This window comes from Somniosus microcephalus, chromosome 9 (assembly GCF_052327205.1).
Source record: "Somniosus microcephalus isolate GS21.2 chromosome 9, FLI_Smic_1.0, whole genome shotgun sequence".
NCBI lineage: Eukaryota > Metazoa > Chordata > Chondrichthyes > Squaliformes > Somniosidae > Somniosus > Somniosus microcephalus.
This window is the reverse complement of record NC_140995.1, coordinates 251,971,480-251,995,323: the sequence shown is the minus strand read 5'-3', so window position 1 is coordinate 251,995,323 and position 23,844 is coordinate 251,971,480. Positions and strand designations below refer to the sequence as shown.

General features: G+C 50.4%; 1 protein-coding gene across 3 annotated transcripts in view; it reads right to left on the bottom strand.

Annotated features, from left to right (window-relative positions):
* Positions 1 to 3,136: 3,136 nt before the first annotated feature.
* Positions 3,137 to 23,844, bottom strand: part of btbd9 (BTB (POZ) domain containing 9) — a 250,367-nt gene continuing 229,659 nt past the window's right edge. For all 3 annotated transcript variants that reach the window (XM_085998155.1, XM_085998157.1, XM_085998156.1), the window contains one exon: positions 3,137 to 4,213. In XM_085998155.1, coding sequence (XP_085854281.1) covers positions 4,037 to 4,213 — 177 coding nt within the window. In that variant the 3' untranslated portion in view covers positions 3,137 to 4,036. The remainder of the gene's footprint in view (positions 4,214 to 23,844) is intronic.

Sequence of the window (23,844 nt, the reverse complement as noted above, 5' to 3'; positions counted from 1 at the left end):
TCCTCCTGTCTCACCATCGAGTGAGGGACAGGTGATAAATCCGTGCCCTCCTGTCACACCATCGAGTCAGGGACAGGTGATAAATCCGTGCCCTCCTGTCACACAATCGAGTCAGCGACAGGTGATAAATCCGTGCCCTCCTGTCACACCATCGAGTCAGGGACAAGTGATAAGCCCGTGCCCTCCTGTCACACCAGCGAGTCAGGGACAGGTGATAAATCCATGCCCTCCTGTCTCGCCCTGGAGTCAGGGACTGGTGATAAATCCGTGCCCCCCTGTCACCCCATTGAGTCAGGAACAGGTGATAAATCCTTGCCCTCCTGCCACACCATCGAGTCAGGGACAGGTGATAAATCCATGCCCTCCTGTCTCACCATCGAGTCAGGGACAGGTGATAAATCCGTGCTCTCCTGTCTCATCGAGTAAGGGACAGGTGATAAATCCGTGCCCTCCTGTCTCATCGAGTCAGGGACAGGTGATAAATCCGGGCCCTCCTGTCTCATCGAGTCAGGGACAGTTGGTAAATCCGTACCCTCCTGTCTCACCATCGAGTCAGGGACAGGTGATAAATCCGTGACCTCCTGTCTCACCATCGAGTCAGGAACAGGTGATAAATCCGTGCCCTCCTGTCTCACCATGGAGTCAGGGACAGGTGGTAAATCCGTGCCCTCCTGTCGCATCGAGTCAGGGACAGGTGATAAATCCGTGCACTCCTGTCACACCATCGAGTCAGGGACGTGTGATAAATTTCTGCCCTCCTGTCTCACCATCGAGTCAGGGACCGGTGATAAATCGGACCCCTCCTGCCTCATCGTGTCAGGGACAGGTGATAAATCCGTGCCCTCCTGTCACACCATCGAGTCAGGGACAGGTGATAAATCCGTGCCCTCCTCTCACACCATCGAGTCAGGGACAAGTGATAAATCCGTGCCCTCCTGTCTCACGATCGAGTCAGGGACAGGTGATAAATCCGTGCCCTCCTGTCACACCATCGAGTCAGGGACAGGTGATAAATCCGTGCCCTCCTGTCGCACCATCGAGTCAGGGACAGGTGCTAAATCCGTGCCCTCCTGTCTCACCATCGAGTCAGGGACAGGTGATAAATCCGTGCCCTCCTGTCTCATTGAGTCAGGGACAGGTGACATATCCGTGCCCTCCTCTCTCACCGAGTCAGGGACAGGTGATAAATCCGTGCCGTCTTGTCTCATCGAGTCAGGGACTGGTGATAAATACATACCCTCCTGTCTCACCATCTTGTCAGGGACAGGTGATAAATTCGTGCCCTCCTGTCTCTCCATCGATTCAGCGACAGGTGATAAATCCGTGCCCTCCTGTCTCACCATCGAGTCAGGGACAGGAGATAAATCCGTGCCCTCCTGTCTCACGATCGAGTCAGGGACAGGTGATAAATCCGTGCCGTCCTGTCACACCATCGAGTCAAGGACAGGTGATAAATCCGTGCCCTCCTGTCACACCATCGAGTCAAGGACAGGTGATAAATCCGTGCCCTCCTGTCACATCATCGAGTCAGGGTCAGGTGATAAATCCGTGCCCTCCTGTCTCACCATCGAGTCAGGGACAATTGATAAATCCGTGCCCTCCTGTCTCACCATCGAGTCAGGGACAGGTGATAAATTCGAGCCCTCCTGTCTCACCATCGAGTCAGGGACATGTGATAAATCCGTGCCCTCCTGTCTCATCGAGTAAGGGACAGGTGATAAATCCGTGCCCTCCTGTCTCACCATCGAGTCAGGGACAGGTGATTAATCCGTGCCCTCCTGTCTCACCCTCGAGTCAGGGACAGGTGATAAATCTGTGCCCTCCTGTCACACCATCGAGTCTGGGACAGGCGATAAATCCGTGCCCTCCTGTCACACCATCGAGTCAGGGAGAGGTGATAAATCCGTGCCCTCCTGTCTCACCATCGAGTCAGGGACAGGAGATAAATCCGTGCCCTCCTGTCACACCATCGAGTCAGGGACAGGTGATAAATCCGTGCCCTCCTGTCTCACCATCGAGTCAGGGACAGGTGATAAATCCGTGCCCTCCTGTCACACCATCGAGTCAGAGACAGGTGATAAATCCGTGCCCTCCTGTCACACCATCGAGTCAGGGACAGGTGATAAATCCGTGCCCTCCTGTCTCACCATCGAGTCAGGAAGAGGAGATAAATCCGTGCCCTCCTGTCTCACCATCGAGTCAGAGACAGGTGATAAATCCGTGCCCTCCTGTCACACCATCGAGTCAGGGACAGGTGATAAATCCGTGCCCTCCTGTCACACCATCGAGTCAGGGACAGGTGATAAATCCGTGCCCTCCTGTCACACCATCGAGTCAGGGACAGGTGATAAATCCGTGCCCTCCTGTCTCACCATCGAGTCAGAGACAGGTGATAAATCCGTGCCCTCCTGTCTCACCGTCGAGTCAGGGACAGGTGATAAATCCGTGCCCTCCTGTCTCACCATCGAGTCAGAGACAGGTGATAAATCCGTGCCCTCCTGTCTCACCGTCGAGTCAGGGACAGGTGATAAATCCGTGCCCTCCTGTCTCACCGTCGAGTCAGGGACAGGTGATAAATCCGTGCCCTCCTGTCTCACCATCGAGTCAGGGACAGGTGATAAATCCGTGTCCTGTCACACCATCGAGTCAGGGGTAGGTCATAAATCTGTGCCCTCCTGTCACACCATCGAGTCAGGGACAGGTGATAAATCTGTGCCCTCCTGTCTCACCATGGAGTCAGGGACAGGTGATAAATCCGTGTCCTCCTGTCGCACCATCGAGTCAGGGACAGGTGATAAATCCGTGCCCTCCTGTCTCACCATCGAGTCTGGGACAGGTGATAAATCCGTGTCCTCCTGTCGCACCATCGAGTCAGGGACAGGTGATAAATCCGTGCCCTCATGTCACACCATCGAGTCTGGGACAGGTGATAAATCCGTGTCCTCCTGTCGCACCATCGAGTCAGGGACAGGTGATAAATCCGTGCCCTCCTGTCGCACCATCGAGTCAGGGACAGGTGATAAATCCGTGCCCTCCTGTCACACCATCGTGTCAGGGACAGGTGATAAATCCATGCACTCAGTAGATGTTAAAGGAATTAACGTTCTTGCATTTTAGAATAACTCACCAAACAAAATTTGAATGGAAAGATCTTGTAGTTTGTTAGAAAACATAAATAATAGTTTGTAGCCCAGCACATGTGCCAAGCTATCCTGGACGCTAACATTGACTTTTCGTGCAATAATTCAACACGTCTCACATTTTCTCTGAAAGATGATACATTAACCAATCACTTAAATTAAAATCTGTCCAGAGTTAAACAATATTACATTGAAGAAACTTAAAGAAAGGCAGCTCCTGTCCTGCGAGGCTCTGACTCGCTCGACCAGCTCCACTCTGGATCAGAAATCCATGTGACTAAGTATTTATTACGAATAGTATAAAGCTGGAGCCTTGTGTGACAGAGCGTTTAGTAAATGGGTAAAACAAGGAAATGTTAAACTTTCAAAAGAGACGGGCAGCACTTTTAGAAAGTTTGTATAAATGGCTGTAGAGCAGTTCCAATCGCAGCCTTTAATCTCTTCTCTGCAGCAATCATTGGTCGTTGTCTGTAACACAGGGCTGGCTTCACTCTCCAAACATACAGTATGTGGAACCCTTCTCCTTCCACGAGCCACACTGCAAATAGCAAAGCCGCAGTCCCGATGGGCGCTGGGTCGAGATGAAATCATTGTTTTCAGCTTCTGCGTTAAGACAAGTTACATCTTTGATGCAAACAGTCCCTGATTGGATCCCATTTCCTCCCACTACATGGGATTTGCGATATAAGTGCACTGGTTATGTATGGATCAGGATGGGAACAATGTGCAATGGTCTGCACCATTTCATTGTGTAAGCGGGATTGACTGAGGTTACCATGTCGTGCAATATGGGCTAAAAAAGGATTTTCTGGGACCTGGAATTCACCTTGAATGGAGTCGATCAGATTCTGTTTAAGGTGATGACCGAGAATGATACGGACCAAACTCCACCAAACTCAGCGGCTGAACTGTGGCCTGGCTCTCGAGTTTGCAGCAGAATGAGTTTGCACCCCAGCTGAGGGTCCGTGTCCAGGCCTATTCTCTGACTCATCGCTTCCCCCTGACAAATCTTCACTGGGTTCTTGTCGGATGTTGCTTTGTGCTGGACACTCAAAGTGCACACAGTGGAATACCTGCAACAGGAAGCCACGGTTAGAATTGTAACGCTCATCCTGGCTGTTCTACCCCTGAATGAGTAAATGGCAAAGAAATCCTCCCATTAATAGACCTATTGGTCAGTCGAAAACCTTCAAAAACTGTGCAGCCACCACACTGCAGCCGAACACCATAGAAAACCACATGTTAAGCACACATGGAGGCAGTGGACCTGAGAGGGAGGGAGAGCGGAGCCTGAGGATATAAAGAGCGAGGCCCGAGAGCGAGGCCCGAAAGCGGAAACAGCGGACCCAAGAGGAGCGAGAGTGGAGCCTGAGGATATAAAGAGTGTGGGAGAGCGAGGCCCGAGAGCGGAGGCAGCGGACCCGAGAGGGAGCGAGAGCGGAGCCTGAGGATATAAAGAGCACGGGAGAGCGAGGCCCGAGACCGGAGGCAGCCGACCCGAGAGGGAGCGAGAGTGGAGCCTGAGGATATAAAGAACGCGGGAGAGCGAGGCCCGAGAGCGGAGACAGCGGACCCGAGAGGGAGCGAGAGCGGAGCCTGAGGATATAAAGAGCGCGGGAGAGTGAGGCCCGAGAGCGGAGGCAGCGGACCCGAGAGGGAGCGAGAGTGGAGCCTGAGGATATAAAGAACGCGGGAGAGCGAGGCCCGAGAGCGGAGGCAGCGGACACGAGAGGGAGCGAGAGTGGAGCCTGAGGATATAAAGAGCGCGGGAGAGCAAGGCCCGAGAGTGGAGACAGCGGACCCAAGAGGGAGCGAGCGCGGAGCCTGAGGATATAAAGAGCGCGGGAGAGCAAGGCCCGAGAGTGGAGACAGCGGACCCAAGAGGGAGCGAGCGCGGAGCCTGAGGATATAAAGAGCGCGGGAGAGCAAGGCCCGAGAGTGGAGACAGCGGACCCAAGAGGGAGCGTGCATGGAACCTGAGGATATAAAGAGCGCGGGAGAGCGAGGCCCGAGAGCGGAGACAGCGGACCCGAGAGGGAGCGAGAGCGGAGCCTGAGGATATAAAGAGCGCGGGAGAGCGGGGCCTGAGAGCAGAGGCAGCAGACCCGAGAGGGAGCGAGAGCGGAGCTTGAGGATATAAAGAGAGCGGGAGAGCGAGGCCCGAGAGCGGAGGCAGCGGACCCGAGAGGGAGCGAGAGCGGAGCCTGAGGATATAAAGAGTGCGGGAGAGCGAGGCCCGAGAGCGGAGGCAGCGGACCCGAGAGAGAGCGAGAGCGGAGCATGAGGATATAAAGAGTGCGGGAGAGCGAGGCCCGAGAGCGGAGGCAGCGGACCCGAGAGAGAGCGAGAGCGGAGCATGAGGATATAAAGAGCACGGGAGAGCGAGGCCCGAGACCGGAGGCAGCGGACCCGAGAGGGAGCGAGAGTGGAGCCTGAGGATATAAAGAACGCGGGAGAGCGAGGCCCTAGAGCGGAGGCAGCGGACCGGAGAGGGAGCGAGAGCGGAGCCTGAGGATATAAAGAGCGCGGGAGAGCGAGGGCCGAGAGTGGAGACAGCGGACCCAAGAGGGAGTGAGCGCGGAGCCTGAGGATATAAAGAGCGCGGGAGAGCGAGGCCCGAGAGTGGAGACAGCGGACCCGAGAGGGAGCGAGAGTGGAACCTGAGGATATAAAGAGCGCGGGAGAGCGAGGCCCGAGAGCGGAGACAGCGGACCCGAGAGGGAGCGAGAGCGGAGCCTGAGGATATAAAGAGCGCAGGAGAGCGAGGCCTGAGAGCGGAGGCAGCGGACCCGAGAGGGAGCGAGAGCGGAGCGTGAGGATGTAAAGAGCGTGGGAGAGCGAGGCCCGAGAGCGGAGGCAGCAGACCCGAGAGGGAGCGAGAGCGGAGCTTGAGGATATAAAGAGCGCGGGAGAGCGAGGCCCGAGAGCGGAGGCAGCGGACCCGAGAGAGAGCGAGAGCAGAGCCTGAGGATATAAAGAGCGCGGGAGAGCGAGGCCCGAGAGCGGAGACAGCGGACCCGAGAGGGAGCGAGAGCAGAGCCTGAGGATATAAAGAGTGCGGGAGAGCGAGGCCCGACAGCGGAGGCAGCGGACCCGAGAGGGAGCGAGAGTGGAGCCTGAGGATATAAAGAGCGCGGGAGAGCGAGGCCCGAGAGCGGAGACAGTGGACCCGAGAGGGAGCGAGAGCGGAGCCTGAGGATATAAAGAGTGTGGGAGAGCGAGGCCCGAGAGCGGAGACAGCGGACCCGAGAGGGAGCGAGAGCGGAGCCTGAGGATATAAAGAGCGCGGGAGAGTGAGGCCCGAGAGTGGAGACAGCGGACCCGAGAGGGAGCGAGAGCGGAGCCTGAGGATATAAAGAGCGTGGGAGAGCGAGGCCTGAGAGTGGAGACAGCGGACCCGAGAGGGAGCGAGAGCAGAGCCTGAGGATATAAAGAGCGCGGGAGAGCGAGGCCTGAGAGTGGAGACAGCGGACCCGAGAGGGAGCGTGAGTGGAACCTGAGGATATAAAGAGCGCGGGAGAGCGAGGCCCCAGAGCGCAGGCAGCGGACCCGAAAGGGAGCGAGAGCGGAGCCTCAGGTTATAAAGAGTGCGGGAGAGCGAGGCCCGAGAGCGGAGGCAGCGGACCCGAGAGGGAGCGAGAGTGGAGCCTCAGGATATAAAGAGCGCGGGAGAGCAAGGCCCGAGGGTGGAGGCAGCGGACCTGAGAGAGAGCGAGAGCGGAGCCTGAGGATATAAAGAGCGCGGGAGAGCGAGGCCCCAGAGCGGAGGCAGCGGACCCGAGAGGGAGCGAGAGCGGAGCCTGAGGATATAAAGAGCGCGGGAGAGCGAGGCCCGAGAGCGGAGGCAGCGGACCCGAGAGGGAACGAGAGCGGAGCCTGAGGATGTAAAGAGCGCGGGAGAGCGAGGCCCGAGAGCGGAGACAGCGGACCCGAGAGGGAGCGAGAGCGGAGCCTGAGGATATAAAGAGCGTGGCCGAGCGAGGCCCGAGAGCGGAGACAGCGGACCCGCGAGGGAGCGAGAGCGGAGCCTGAGGATATAAAGAGCGCGGGAGAGTGAGGCCCGAGAGCGGAGGCAGCGGATCCGAGAGTGAGCGAGAGCGGAGCCTGAGGATATAAAGAGCGCGGGAGAGCGAGGCCCGAGAGCGGAGGCAGCGGCCCCGAGAGGGAGCGAGAGCGGAGCCTGAGGATATAAAGAGCACGGGAGAGCGAGACCGGAGGCAGCGGACCCGAGAGGGAGCGAGAGCGGAGCCTGAGGATATAAAGAGCGCGGGAGAGCGAGGCCCGAGAGCGGAGGCAGCGGACCCGAGAGGGAGCGAGAGCGGAGCTTGAGGATATAAAGAGAGCGGGAGAGCGAGGCCCGAGAGCGGAGGCAGCGGACCCGAGAGAGAGCGAGAGCGGAGTCTGAGGATATAAAGAGCGCGGGAGAGCGAGGCCCGAGAGCGGAGACAGCGGACCCGAGAGGGAGCGAGAGCGGAGCCTGAGGATATAAAGAGTGCGGGAGAGCGAGGCCCGAGAGCGGAGGCAGCGGACCCGAAAGGGAGCGAGAGCGGAGCCTCAGGTTATAAAGACGCGGGAGAGCGAGGCCCGAGAGCGGAGGCAGCGGACCCGAGAGGGAGCGAGAGCGGAGCCTCAGGATATAAAGAGCGCGGGAGAGCAAGGCCCGAGGGTGGAGGCAGCGGACCTGAGAGAGAGCGAGAGCGGAGCCTGAGGGTATAAAGAGCGCGGGAGAGCGAGGCCCGAGAGCGGAGGCAGCGGACCCGAGAGGGAGTGAGAGCGGAGCCTGAGGATATAAAGAGCGCAGGAGAGCGAGGCCCGAGAGCGGAGACAGCGGACCCGAGTGGGAGCGAGAGCGGAGCCTGAGGATATAAAGAGCGCGGCAGAGCGAGGCCCGAGAGCGGAGACAGCGGACCCGCGAGGGAGCAAGAGCGGAGCCTGAGGATATAAAGAGCGCGGGAGAGCGAGGCCCGAGAGCGGAGGCAGCGGACCCGAGAGGGAGCGAGAGCAGAGCCTGAGGATATAAAGAGCGTGGGAGAGCGAGGCCCGAGAGTGGAGGCAGCGGACCCGAGTGGGAGCGAGAGCGGAGCCTGAGGATATCAGGAGCGCGGCAGAGCGAGGCCCGAGAGCGGAGACAGCGGACCCGCGAGGGAGCAAGAGCGGAGCCTGAGGATATAAAGAGCGCGGGAGAGCGAGGCCCGAGAGCGGAGGCAGCGGACCCGAGAGGGAGCGAGAGCGGAGCCTGAGGATATAAAGAGCGCGGCAGAGCGAGGCCCGAGAGCGGAGGCAGCGGCCCCGAGAGGGAGCGAGAGCGGAGCCTGAGGATATAAAGAGCGCGGGAGAGCGAGGCCGGAGGCAGCGGACCCGAGAGGGAGCCTGAGGATATAAAGAGCGCGGGAGAGCGAGGCCCGAGAGTGGACAGCGGACCCGAGAGGGAGCGAGAGCGGAGCCTGAGGATATAAAGAGCGCGGGAGAGCGAGGCCCCAGAGTGGAGACAGCGGACCCGAGAGGGAGCGAGGGCGGAGCCTGAGGATATAAAGAGCGCGGGAGAGCGAGGCCCGAGAGTGGAGACAGCGGACCAGAGAGGGAGTGAGAGCGGAGCCTGAGGATATAAAGAGCGCGGGAGAGTGAGGCCCGAGAGTGGAGACAGTGGACCTGACAACAAAAACAAGGAGTGACGTCACAGGAAAGCAGGGAAGTGATTGGTTGGTCAGTATTTCTCTCTTTTTCTTGGACATTGGTTTAAATTAAGCGCCGGGATTAAAAACTAAACATTCAAGAAGAGGGAGCTGATTGGTGAATAGCTGGTCAGTGTTTTTACTTGGCTTTCTTAAAGTTTTTAATTTTATTCCATCTTGGTTATTAAATAGTCTGTTAATTCGAGGTATGGCAGGGCAGCTCACACCCGTGGTATGCACATCCTGTGCCATGTGGGATGTCCTGGACACCTCCCGTGGTCTGGACGACCACATGTGGGGGAAGTGTCGCCAGCTACAGCAGCTCGACCACCGGGTTACGTTTGAGCAGCGGCTGGAGTCAGTGTGGTGCATCCGCGAGGCTGAGAGCTACGCGGATTGCACGTTTCGGGAGGTGATACATAGAAACATAGAAGATAGGAACAGGAGTAGGCCATTCTGCCCCTCATCCAAATTCAGTACCCGGTCCCTGCTTTCTCCCCATACCCCTTGATCCCTTTAGCCTTAAGAAATATATCCAACTCCTTCTTGAATATATTTAAAGTATTGGCCTCTACTGCCTTCTGTGGTAGAGAATTCCACAGGTTCACCACTCTCTGGGTGAAGAAATTCCTCCTCATTTCTGTCCTAAATGGCCTACCCCTTATCCTTAGACTGTGACCCCTGGTTCTGGACTCTCCGACCATCAGGAACATTCTACCTGCATCTAGTTTGTCCAGACCTGTCAGAATTTTATAAGTTTCAATGAGATCCCCTCTCATTCTTCTAAACTCCAGCGAGTACAAGCCCAATCGACCCAATCTCTCCTCATACGTCATTCCTGCCATCCGAGGTATCAGCCTGGTGAATCTTCGCTGAACTCCTTCCATGGCAAGAACATCCTTCCTCAGATAAGGCGACCAAAACTGCACACAATATTCAAGATGTGGTCTCACCAAGGCCCTGTACAACTGCAGCAAGACATCCTTGTTCCTGCACTCAAACCCTCTCGCTACGAAGGCCAACATGCCATTTGCCTTCTTAACTGCCTGCTGCACCTGCATGCTTACCTTCAGCGACTGGTGCACAAGGACACCCAGGTCTCGTTGCACTTCCCCTTCTCCCAATCTATTGCCATTCAGATAATAATCTGCCTTCCTGTTTTTGCCACCAAAGTGGATAACCTCGCATTTATCCACGTTATATTGCATCTGCCATGCTTTTGCCCAATCACCCAACCTGTCCAAATCATCCTGGAGTTTCTCGGCATCCTCCTCACAGCACACACGCCCACCCAGCTTTGTGTCGTCTGCAAATTTGGAGATATTACATCTAGTTCCCTTGTCTAGATCATTAATATATATTGTGAATAGCTGGGGCCCAAGGACCGACCCCTGCAGTACCCCACTAGTCACTGCCTGCCACTTGGAAAAAGACCCGTTTATTCCAACTCTTTGCTTTCTGTCTGCGAACCAGTTCTCTATCCAAGTCAATACCTTGCCCCCAATTTGAGGGGGTGACTAGGTGTGTGGATGAGGGTAACGCAGTGGATGTGGTATACATGGATTTCAGTAAGGCCTTCGATAAAGTCCCGCACAGGAGACTGGTCAAGAAGGTAAGAGCCCATGGAATCCAGGGTGCCTTGGCACATTGGATACAAAACTGGCTTAGTGGCAGAAGGCAGAGGGTGATGGTCGAAGGTTGTTTTTGTGACTGGAAGCCTGTGGCCAGTGGGGTACCACAGGGATCGGTGCTGGGTCCCTTGCTGTTTGTGGTCCACATTAATGACTTGGATATGAATGTAAAAGGTATGATCAGTAAGTTCGCGGATGATACAAAAATTGGTGGGGTGGTAAATAGCGAGGAGGGTAGCCTCAGTCTGCAGGACGATATAGATGGGTTGGTCAGATGGGCGGAACAGTGGCAAATGGAATTTAACCCGGAAAAGTGCGAGGTGATGCACTTTGGGGGGACTAACAAGGCAAGGGAATACACAATGAATGGAAAGACCCTAGGCAAGACGGAGGGTCAGAGGGATCTGGGTGTGCAAGTACACAGATCCCTGAAGGCGGCGGAACAGGTGGATAAGGTGGTAAAAAAGGCATATCGGATACTTATATTCAATGCCTCGGCTAATGAAGGCAAGAGCAAGGAGGTTATGATGGGGCTGTATAAAACACTGGTTAGGCCACAGCTGGAATACTGTGTGCAGTTCTGGTCGCCACACTACAGGAAGGATGTGATCGCGTTAGAGAGGGTGCAGAGGAGGTTCACCAGGATGTTACCAGGGCTGGAGCGCTTCAGCTATGAAGAGAGACTGGGCAGATTGGGTTTGTTTTCCTTGGAGCAGAGGAGGCTGAGGGGGGACATGATTGAGGTGTACAAAATTATGAGGGGCATAGATAGGATGGATGCTGAGGAGCTTTTTCCCTTAGTAGAGGGGTCAATAACTAGGGGGCATAGATTCAAGGTAAAGGGCGGGAGGTTTAGAGGGGATTTGAGAAAGAACTTTTTCACCCAGAGGGTGGTTGGAGTCTGGAACTCACTGCCTGAAAGGGTTGTGGAGGCAGAAACCCTCACAACATTTAAGAAGCATTTGGATGAGCACTTGAAATGCCATAGCATACAAGGCTACGGACCAAATGCTGGAATATGGGATTAGATTAGACAGGGCTTGATGGCCGGCGCGGACACGATGGGCCGAAGGGCCTCTATCCGTGCTGTATTACTCTATGACTCTATCCCATGTGCCTTAACTTTACATGCTAATCTCTTATGCGGGACCTTATCGAAAGCCTTCTGAAAGTCCAAATACACCACATCCACTGGTTCTCCCTTATCTATTTTACCAGTTACATCCTCAAAAAATTCCAGTAGATTAGTCAAGCACGATTTACCTTTTGTAAATCCATGTTGACTTTGTCCGATCCTGTCACTGTTTTCCAAGTGCTCTGCTATTACATCTTTTATAATGGACTCCAGCATTTTCCCCACTACCGATGTCAGGCTTACCGGTCTGTAATTCCCCGTTTTCTCTCTACCACCTTTTTTGAATAGTGAGGTAACATTAGCTACCCTCCAATCCATGGGTACTGTTCCAGATTCCATCGAATGCTGGAAGATGATCAGCAAAGCATCAACTATTTCTAGGGCCACTTCCTTAAGTACTCTAGGATGTAGATTATCAGGCCCTGGGGATTTATCGGCCTTCAATCCCATCAATTTCCCTAACACCATTTCCCTACAAATACTGATTTCTTTCAGTTCCTCCCTTTCATCAGACCCTATGTTCCCCGGCATCTCTGGGAGGTTATTTGTGTCCTCCTTTGTGAAGGCAGAACCAAAATATGTATTTAATTGGTCCGCCATTTCTTTGTGCCCCATTATAAATTCCCCTGATTCTGACTGCAAGGGACCTACGCTTGACTTCATCAATCTTTTTCTCTTCACATATCTATAAAAGCTTTTACAGTCAGTTTTTATGTTCCCTGCTAGCTTACTCTCATATTCTATTTTCCCTTTCTTAATTAATCCCTTTGTCCTCCTTTGTTGAATCCTAAACTGCTCCCAATTCTCAGGTTTACTGCTTTTTCTGGCCAATTTATATGTCCTCTCCTTGGATCTTATGCTATCCCTAATTTCCCGTGTTAGCCACAGTTGAGTCACCTTTTTTGTTTTATTTTTATGCCAAACTGGGATGAACAAATTCTGTAGTTCATCCATGCGGTCTTTGAATGTTTGCCATTGCCTAGCCACCGTCAACCCTTTGAGTGACATTCCCCAATCAATCCTACCCAACTCACGCCTCAGACCATCGTAGTTTCCTTTATTTAAATTTAGGACCCTAGTCTCTGAGTCGACTACTTCATTCTCCATCTTAATGAAGAATTTGATCATATTATGATCGCTTCGACCCAAGGGGCCTCGTACAACAAGATTGCTAATTAATCCTTTCTCGTTACATAATACCCAGTCTAAGATGGCCTGATCTCTGGTTGGTTCCTCGACATATTGGTCCAGGAAACCATCCCGTAAACACTCCAGGAATTCCTCCTCCACAATATTGTTACTAATTTGGTTAGCCCAATCTATATGTAGATTAAAGTCACCCATGATGACTGCTGTGCCCTTATTGCACGCTTCTCTAATTTCCCTTTTAATGCCATCCCCAACCTCTGCATTACTGTTTGGGGGTCTATATACCACTCCCACTAACGTTTTCTGCCCCATGGTATTTCTCAGTTCTACCCATACAGATTCCACATCATCAGAGCTAATATCCTTCCTTACAATTGTGTTAATCCCTTCTTTAACCGGCAATGCTACCCCACCTCCCTTTCCTTTTTGCCTATCTTTCCTGAATATTGAATACCCCTGGATGTTGAGTTCCCAGCCTTGGCCACCCTGGAGCCGTGTTTCCGTAATCCCAATCAAATCATATTCATTTACCTCTATTTGCGCAGCTAATTCCTCCACTCTGCAGCTTAAGAGTGTGCAGGCAGAGCGGGAATGGGTGACCGTCAGACAGAAGAGGAGGACCAGGCAGGTAGTGCAGGAGTCCCCTGTGCCCATCGTGCTCACCAACCAGTATTCGGTGCTGAGTACCGGTGAGGGCGATGGTTCCTCTGGGGAGTGCAGCCAGAGCCAAGTCCACAGCACCATGGAAGGCTCAGCTGCACAGGCAGGGGGGTTGGGGGGTGGGGGGTGGGGGGGGGGAAGAGGAGAGGGAGAGCAATAGTGATAGGGGATTCAATAGTTAGGGGAGCAGACAGGCGTTTCTGCGGCCGCAGACATGACTCCAGGTTGGTATGTTGCCTCCCTGGTTCCAGGGTCAAGGATGTCACTGAGCGGCTGCAGGGCATTCTGAGGCGGGAGGGTGAACAGCCAGAGGTCATGGTCCATATCAGTATCAACGACATAGGCAGGAAGAGGGATGAGGTCCTGCAGGCAGAGTTCAGGGAGCTACGAAAGAAGTTAAAAAGCAGGACCTCAAAGGTAGTAATCTCCGGATTATTACCAGTGTCACGTGCTAGTGAGTACAGAAATAGGAAGATAGAGCAGATGAATGAGTGGCAGGAGAGATGGTGTAGGAGGGAGGGCTTTAGATTCCTGAGGAATTGGAACATCTACAAGCCAGACGGGTTGTACCTTAACGGGAATGGGACCAATATCCTCGCGGGAGGGTTTGCTAGTGCTGTTGGGGAGGGTTTAAACTAGCTTGGTAGGGGGATGGGAACCTAAAAATAGAGTCAATAGGGAGGGAAGAAAAACTGGAATTGGAAAACAAAAATGTAGAAAGTAAATTGGAAGGACAGAGGAATCAAGGGCTAGATAGTAGTCAACAAGGAGGTTTGCCTGTACTAAATGGTATATACTTCAATGCAAGGAGTATAGCGAACAAGGCAGATGAGCTGAGGGCACAGGTAGATACTTGGGACTATGATATTATAGCTATTACAGAGAGTGGCTGAAAGAGGGGCAGGTATGGCAGCTCAACATTCCTGGTCACAGGATTTTCTGACGGGATAGAGAAGGAGGTAAAAAGGGAGGGGGGGTCGCGGTATTGATTAAAGAAACTATTACAGCTGTGAGGAGGGATGATATGCTGGAGTGATCATCAAACGAGGCCATTTGGGTCGAATTGAAAAACAAAAAAGGGGCGATCACACTGCTGGGAGTGTACTACAGACCCCTAAACAGTGAGAGTGAGATAGAAGAACAAATATGTAGACAAATTTCTGAGAAGTGCAAGAACTATAGGGCAGTAATAGCAGGGGATTTCAACTACCCCAATATTAACTGGGATAAAATTAGTGCGAAGGGTATAGAGGGTGCGGAATTCCTAAAATATATCCAGGAGAACTTTTTTAGCCAGTATGCAGCAAGCCCAACAAGAGAGGGGGCAGTTCTGGACTTAGTTTTAGGGAGTGAAGCTGGGCAGGTAGAAGGCGTATCAGTGGGGGAGCATTTTGGTGCTAGTGGCCATAATTCTGTTAGATTTAAGGTAGTTATAGAAAAGGACAAGGATAGGCCAGGAATAAAAATTCTAAATTGGGGAAAAGCAAATTTTGTTAAGCTCAGAGGGGATTTAGCCAAAGTGGACTGGAAACAGCTACTTGAAGGTAAATCAGTGTCAGAGCAGTGGGAGGCATTCAAGGACGTGATCCGGAGGGTTCAGACCAAATATGTGCCCTTAAGGAAAAAAGGTGGGACTAACAAATCTAGAGCCCCTGGATGTCTAGGGACATACCGGGTAGGATAAAGAAAAAAATGGAGGCGTATGACAGATACCGAGGGCTAAATACTCCAGAATCTTTAGAGGAGTACAGAAAGTGCAGGGGTGCAATTAAAAAGGATATTAGGAAAGCAAAGAGAGAGCATGAAAAATTCTTGGCAAGTAAAATCAAGGAAAACCCAAAGATGTTTTATAAATATATTAAGAGTAAGAGGATAACTAAAGAAAGGGTAGGGCCTATTAAAGATCATGAGGGTAATGTGTGTGTGGAGGCAGGAGACGTCGGTAGGGTTCTTAATGAATACTTTGAGTCTGTTTTCACAAAGGAGAGGGGCGAAGCAGACATTGCTATCGGGGGGAGGGAGGAGTGTGAAATATTAGATGAAATAAACATAGCGAGGGAGGAAGTATTAAGGGGTTTAGCAGCTTTAAAAGTGGATAAATCCCCAGGCCCGGATGAAATGTATCCCAGGCTGTTAAGCAAAGCAAAAGAGGAAATAGCAGAGGCCCTGACCATCATTTTTCAATCCTCTCTGGCTTCAGGTGTGGTGCCAGAGGACTGGAGGACTGCTAATGTGGTACCCTTGTTTAAAAAGGGAGAAAGGATAATCCGAGTAATTACAGGCCAGTCAGCCTAACCTCGGTGGTGGGAAAATTATTGGAAAGAATTCTGAAGGACAGGATAAATCTTCATTGAGAAAGACACGGATTAATCAAGGATAGTCAGCACGGATTTGTTAAGGGAAGGTCGTGTCTGACAAACTTGATTGAATTTTTGAGGAGGTAACAAGGAGGGTTGATGAGGGTAGTGCATTTGATGTAGTGTATATGGACTTTAGGAGGCTTTTGATAAGGTTCCACATGGCAGACTGGTCACGAAGTTAAAAGCCCATGGGATCCAGGGCAAAGTGTCAAGTTGGATTCAAAACTGGCTCGGAGACAGGAAGCAGAGGGTAATGGTTGATGGGTGTTTTTGTGACTGGAAGGCTGTTTCCAGTGGGGTTCCGCAGGGCTCAGTACTGGGTCCCTTGCTTTTTGTGGTATATCTCAATGATCTAGACTTGAATATAGGGGGTATGATTAAGAAGTTTGCAGATGATACTAAAATCAGCTGTGTGGTTGATATTGAAGAAGGAAGCTGTAGAGGGCAGGAAGATATCAATAAATTGGTCAGGTGGGCAGAACAGTGGCAAATGGAATTCAATCCGGAGAAGTGTGAGGTAATGCATTTGGGGAGGGCTAACAAGGAAAGGGAATACACATTAAATGGTAGGACACTGAGTAGTGTAGAGGAACAAAGGGACCTTGGAGTGCATGTCCACAGATCCCTGAAGGTAGCAGGCCAGGTAGATAAGGTGGTTAAGAAGGCATACGGAATGCTTGCCTTTAATAGCCATGGCATAGAATACAAGAGCAGGGGGGGTTATGCTTCAACTGTATAAAATACTAGTTAGGCCTCAGCTAGAGTACTGCGTGCAGTTCTGGTCACCACATTACAGGAAAGATGTGGTTGCACTAGAGAGGGTACAGAGGAGATTTACAAGGATGTTGCCGGGAGTAGAGAATCTTAGCTATGAGGAAAGACTGGATAGGCTGGGTCTGTTTTCCTTGGAACAGAGGAGGCTGAGGGGAGAAACATAGAAGATAGGAGCAGGAGTAGGCCATTCGGCCCCTCGAGCCCGCTCCGCCATTTAATGAGATCATGGCTGATCATCCAAATTCAGTACCCTGTCCCTGCTTTCTCCCCATATCCCTTGATCCCTTCCGCCTTAAGAAATATATCCAACTCCTTCTTGAATATATTTAATGAATTGGCCTCTACTGCCTTCTGTGGTAGAGAATTCCACAGGTTCACCACTCTCTAGGTGACCTTATTGAGGTGTATAAAATTATGAGGGGCATAGATAAAGTGGATAGAAAGGACCTGTTTCCCTCAGCAGAGGGGTCAAAAACCAGGGGGCACAGATTTAAAGTAATTGGGGGAAGGTTTAGAGGGGATTTGAGGGGAAATATCTTCACCCAGAGGGTTGTGGGGGTCTGGAACTCACTGCCCGAAGGGGTGGTAGAGGCAGGAACCCTAACCACATTTAAAAAGTACTTGGATGTGCACCTGGGATGCTCTAACCTGCAGGGCTACGGACCAGGAGCTGGGAAGTGGGATTAGGCTGGATAGCTCTTTGTTGGCCGGCGCGGACACGATGGGCCGAAATGGCCTCCTTCCGTGCTGTAACTTTCTATGATTCTATGCATGAAAGTTATACGAGAGCACATGATCAGCGTCACGCGTGCTCTCCGACATTACTGATTCCAGGACCTGACTGAAGCTTAACTGAAACTAACCACATAATTACACCCCTCCCCCCCCACCAACACCCTTACAAAGCCGGTAGGATGAATCAATAGGTTCATGGCAGGCAGAATCTAACCACCATCTTCATGGCAAAGACTTTAAACAAATATTTTGTACCTGTCTTCACAGTAGAAGACACAAAAAGTATACCAAAAATAATGGGGAACCAAGGGGCTAGAGAGAGTTTGGAATTTAAAGTAATTAATATCAGTAGCGAAAAAGTACTTGAGAAACTAATGGGACTGGCTGTACTTAAAGTAGATAAGTCACCAGGACCAGATGGGATGCATCCGAGGACGCTGAGGGAAGTGTAAGAAATCGCAGCGGTACTGGCCATAATCTTCCAATCCTCCTTAGAAATGGGGGTGGTGCCAGAGGACTGGGGAATTGCGAATGTTACACTCTTGTTCAAAAAAGGGTGTAAAGATAAACCCAGGCCAGTCAATTTAACCTCAGTAGTGGGGAAGCTTTTAGAAACAATAATCAGGGACAAAATTAACAGTCACTTGGACAAGTGTGGATTAATTAAAGAAAGCCAGCACGGATTTCTTAAAGGCAAATTGTGTTTAACCAACTTGATTGAGTTTTTTGATGAGGTAACAGAGAGGGTTGATGAGGGCAATGCGGTTGACGTGGTGTACATGGATTTCCAAAAGGCGTCGACAAAGTGCCACATAATAGGCTCGCTAGCAAAGTTGAAGCCCATGGAATAAAAGGGACAGTGGCAGCATGGATACGGAATTGGCTAAGTGACAGGAAACAGAGAGTAGTGGTGAACGGTTGTTTATCGGACTGGAGGAAGGTATACAGTGGGGTTACCCAGGAGTCGGTTCTAGGACCACTGCTTTTCTTGATATATATTAATGACTTGGACTTGGGAGTACAGGGCACAATTTCAAAATTTGCAGATGACCCAAAACTTGGAAGTATAGTGAACAGTGAGGAGGATAGTGATAGACTTCAAGAGGACATAGACAGGCTGGTGGAATGGGCGGACACGTGGCAGATGAAATTTAACGCAGAAAAGTGAGAAGTGATACATTTTGGGAGAAAGAACGAGGAGAGGAAATATAAACTAAAGGGTACAATCCTAAAGGGGGTGCATGAACAGAGAGACCTGGGGTATGTGTGCACAAATCATTGAAGGTGGCAGGGCAAGTTGAGAAAGCGGTTAAAAAAGCTTACGGGATCCTGGGCTTCATGAACAGAGGTATAGAGTACAAATGTGTGGAAATTATGAAGAACCTTTATAAAACACTGGTTCGGTCTCAACTGGAATATTGTGTCCAATTCTGGAAAGATGTGAAGCCATTAGAGATGGTGCAGAAAAGATTTACGAGAATGATTCCAGGGATGAGGGACTTCAGTTACGTGGATAGACTGGAGAAGCTGGGGTTGTTCTCCTTAGAACAGAGAAGGTTGATAGGAGATTTGATGGAGGTGTTCAAAATCATGAGGGGTCTGGACAGAGTAGATAGAGAGAAACTGTTCCCATTGGTGGAAGGGTCGACAGCCAGATGGCACAGATTTAAGGTGATTGGCAGAAGAACCAAAGGCGACATGAGGAAAAACTTTTTTACTCAGCGAGTGGTTAGGATCTGGAATGCACTGCCTGAAAGGGCGGTGGAGGCAGATTCAATCACGGCTTTCAAAAGGGAGTTCGATAAGTACCTGAAGGAAAAAAAATTGCAGAGCTACGGGGAAAGGGCGGGGGAGTGGGACTAGCTGAAGTGATCTTGCAGAGATCTTAGGTAAGTAGACCAAAACTGCACACAGTGCTCCAGGTGTGGTCTCACCAGGGCCCTGTATAACTGTAGTAAGAGATCCTTGCTCCTGTACTCAAATCCTCTTGCAATGAAGGCCAACATACCATTTGCCTTCCTAACTGCTTGCTGCACCTGCATGTTTGCTTTCAGTGACTGGTGTACAAGGACACCCAGGTCCCTTTGTACGTCAACATTTCCCAATCTATCACCATTTAAATAATACCCTGCCTTTCTGTTTTTCCTACCGAAGTGGATAACTTCACATTTGTCCACGTTATACTGCATCTGCCATGTATTTGCCCACTCACTCAACTTGTCTAAATCGCCTTGAAGCCCCTTTACATCCTCCTCACACTCTCAATCCCACCTAGTTTTGTGTCGTCAGCAGAATATTAAACAAATCGAGGGATATGGGGATAGTGCAGGAAAGTGGAGATGAGGTAGAAGATCAGCCATGATCTTATTGAATGGCGGAGCAGGCTCGAAGGGCCAACTCCTGCTCCTATTCCTTATTTTCTTAGATTTGGCCTATACTCTCTGGAGTTTAGAAGAATGAGGCGTGATCTCATTGAAACATGTAAGATTCTGAGGGGGATTGACAGGGTAGATGCTGAGAGGTTGTTTCCCCTGGCTGGAGTGTCTAGAACCAGGGGGTCACAGTCTCAGGATAAGGGGTCGGCCATTTAGGACTGAGATGAGGAGGAATTTCTTCACTCAGAGGGTTGTGAATCTTTGGAATTCTCCCCCCCAGAGGACTGTGGAGGCTGAATTGTTGAGTATATTCAAGGCTGAGATTGATAGATTTTTGGACCCGAGGGGAATCAAGGGACGAGAGGATTGGGCGGGGAAGTGCTTGTCCTTTTCCATAACTATTATAAACTTGATATTGTGATCACTGTTACCTAAATGCTTCCACCACTGAAACAGGCTCCACCTCATTTCTCAGAACTAGACCCAGCGCTGCTTCCTTCCTCATGTAAGAAGTCACACAACACCAGGTGATAGTCCAACAGTTTTATTTGAAATCACAAGCTTTTGGAGCGCTGCTCCTTCGTCAGGTGAAGGAGGTGTTTGACTTCTGACATTTGTCCACCCCAGTCCAACACCAGCATCTCCACACCATCCTTCCTCATTGGGTTGGAAACACACTGATCAAGAAAGTTCTCTTGTACACATTTCAGGAATTCCTCCCCCTCTCTGTTACTATCCCAGTCTATATTAGGATAATTAAAGTCCCTCATTATCACTACTCTGTAGTTCTTGCATCTTTCTGTAATTTGTCTGCAAATTTGCTCCTCAGTCTCGTTCCCACTATTCAGCAGCCTATAGTATACACCCAGTAGTGTAATAGTTCCTCTATTGTTCCTTAATTCTAACCAAATCGATTCTGTCTTTAACCCCTCAACCACATCATCCCACCCCGGTGAGAGAATAGTTTCTTTGATCAACACTGCCACCCACCCTCCTTTAGTTCCTTCCCCATCTTTCCTGAATACCTTGTAGCCAGAATATTCAGTTCCTAATCTTTCCCTTCTTTGAGCCAGGTCTCTGTTATTGCCACTATATCATAATCCCATGTGGCGACTTGTGCCTGTAGCTCACCAACCTTATTTACCACACTCCGTGCATTTACACACATGCACTCCAAGCCCATCATAGACTGCCTCACATTTGTCACCAGTCTGATCGCTCCTATTTCTGAACTATTCTTTACTCTAGTGCTATTTGCCTCTCCATGTCCTTTGTGCACCTTGTTTCTCCTTTCACTGTTGCCTCACAGCGCCAGGGACCCTGGTTCGAATCCGGCCTCGGGTGACTGTCTGTGTGGAGTTTGCACATTCTGCCCGTGTTTGCGTGGGTTTCCTCCGGGTGCTCCGGTTTCCTCCCACAGTCCAAAGATGTGCGGGTTAGGTTGATTGGCTATGATAAATTGACCCTTAGTGTTAGGGGGATTAAATACGTGGGGTTACGGGGATAGGGTGGGATATGTGTTGGTGTAGGGGTTACGGGGATCGGGTGGGATATGTGTCGGTGCAGGCTCGATGGGCCGAAATGGCCTCTATCTGCATTGTGGGGTTTCTGTGATTCTGTGAATACAATAAAATATTGCTTCCTGTATATTCTACACCTCTTGACATAAAACCCAGAATAGGAACATAGGAATTGCTAAGATCAAGGTCATAGAATCATGCAGCACAGGAGGCCACCATTTGGCCCATCATGCCGGTGCTGGCTCTTTGGTATCTAATTAGTCTCACTCCCCTGCCCTTTCCCCAAGTATTTCTCCAATTCCCGATTGAGGGGTTGTGGATGCATTGGTAATAATTTTCCAAAACTCCCTGGACTCGGCAAAGGTCCCGGCAGACTAGAAAACTGCTAATGTAACACCCTTATTTAAAAAGGGCAGTAGATAGAAGGCTGGAAACTATAGACCAGTTAGCCTAACATCTGTGGTAGGTAAAATTTTGGAGTCCATTATTAAGGAGACAGTAACAGGACATTTGGATAATCATAATTTAATAGGGCAAAGTCAGCATGGTTTTATGAAGGGGAAGTCATGTTTGACAAATTTGCTGGAGTTCTTTGAGGAAGTAACATATAGGGTGGATAAAGGGGAACCAGTGGATGTAGTGTATTTAGACGTCCAAAAGGCATTTGACAAGGTGCCACACAAAAGATTATTGCTTAAGATAAAAAATCACAGGATTGGGGGTAATATTCTGGCATGGATAGAGGATTGGCTATCTAACAGAAAGCAGAGAGTTGGGATAAATGGTTAATTCTCAGACTGGCAATCAGTAACTAGTGGTGTTCCGCAGGGGTCAGTGCTGGGTCCCCAACTCTTTACAATCTATATTAACGATTTGGAGGAGGGGACCGAGTGTAACATATCAAAGTTTGCGGATGATACTAAGATGGGAGGGAAAGTAGTGAGTGAGGAGGACATAAAAAACCTGCAAGGGGACATAGACAGGCTAAGTAAATGGGCAGAGATTTGGCAGATGGAATACAATACTGGAAAGTGTGAGGTTATGCACTTTGGCAGGAAAAATCATAGAGCAAGTTATTATCTTAATGGCAAGAAACTGGAAAGTACTGAAGTACAAAGGGATCTGGGGGTCCTGGTGCACGAAACTCAAAAGGTTAGTATGCAGGTGCAGCAAATGATTAAGAAGGCCAATGGAATGTTGGCTTTCATTGCTAGGGGGATAGAATATAAAAATAGGGAGGTATTGCTTCAGTTGTACAAGGTATTGGTGAGACCGCACCTGGAATACTGCGTACAGTTTTGGTGTCCATACTTAAGAAAGGACATACTTGCTCTCGAGTCAGTACAAAGAAGGTTCACTCGGTTAATCCCGGGGATGAGGGGATGGACATATGAGGAGAGGTTGAGTAGATTGGGACTCTACTCATTGGAGTTCAGAAGAATGAGAGGCGATCTTATTGAAACATATACGATTGTGAAGGGGTTGGATCGGGTGGATGCGGGGAAGATGTTCCCGATGATGGGTGAAACTAGAACTAGGGGGCATAGTCTTAGAATAAGGGGCTGCTCTTTCAAAACTGAGATGAGGAGGAACTACTTCACTCAGAGGGTGGTAGGCCCATGGGATATGCTGCCCCAAAAAGCTGTAGAAGCTACATCATTACATAAATTTAAAACAGAAATAGACAGTTTCCTAGAAGTAAAGGGAATTAAGGGTTACGGGGAGCGGGCAGGAATTTGGACATGAGTCTAGATTCGGATCGGACATGGCCCTGTGGGTAGCGGAGCGGGCCCAGGGGCCGTTTAGCCTGATCCTGCTCCTATTTCATGTGTCTAATTCTGTTAGATTCAGGAGATGGTTCTGTGATAGTGGATTGGTGGTTAGGATCAGATCAGCCATGATCTTATTGAATGGCGGAGCAGGCTTGAGGGGCCGATTGGCCTACTCCTGCTCCTATTTCTTATGTTATGAAAGTTATTCTTGAATCTGCTTCCACCGGCCTTGCAGACAGTGTATTCCAGATCACAACAACTCGCTATATAAACCAATTCTCATCTCTCCTCTGGTTCTTTTGCCAATTACCTTGTTGCCTAGTTTAAATGTCCAATTTTTTGTGTGAACCTAGAGAGCAAGCATCAGCAGAGGGAGGAGAACTTGCCTCACTTAAGGTCCACAATAACGACCCAGCCACAGTTACTGAACACGGATCGGGAATGGAACAGAAAATAAAATACTGCAGATGCTGGAAAACTGAAACAAAACCAGCAACTGAGACAAAACCTTTAAAGAAAGGACAGCGTTAATGTTTCAGTCACAGCTCCTCATTAACCTGTCTGCGGAGGGGTGATGACTGAATCAGCAACAATTTCCTTTCTTCATAGGGAGCGGGAAACCTGGCTCATGTCACCCTCCCCCAGGGCGACACGACTTAATTCAGCATAAACAAGGGACAACAACTGCGTCATTCCTAGTGTGTATGGTTCACACTCTACCATCCTGGACATTGCATGAAGCAACAATCTGATCTGTCCATTCCCTGTGTACAGTATTTCTATCTGATCTGTCCATTCCCTGTGTACAGTATTTCTATCTGATCTGTCCATTCCCGTGTACAGTATTTCTATCTGATCTGTCCATTCCCTGTGTACAGTATTTCTATCTGATCTGTCCATTCCCTGTGTACAGTATTTCTA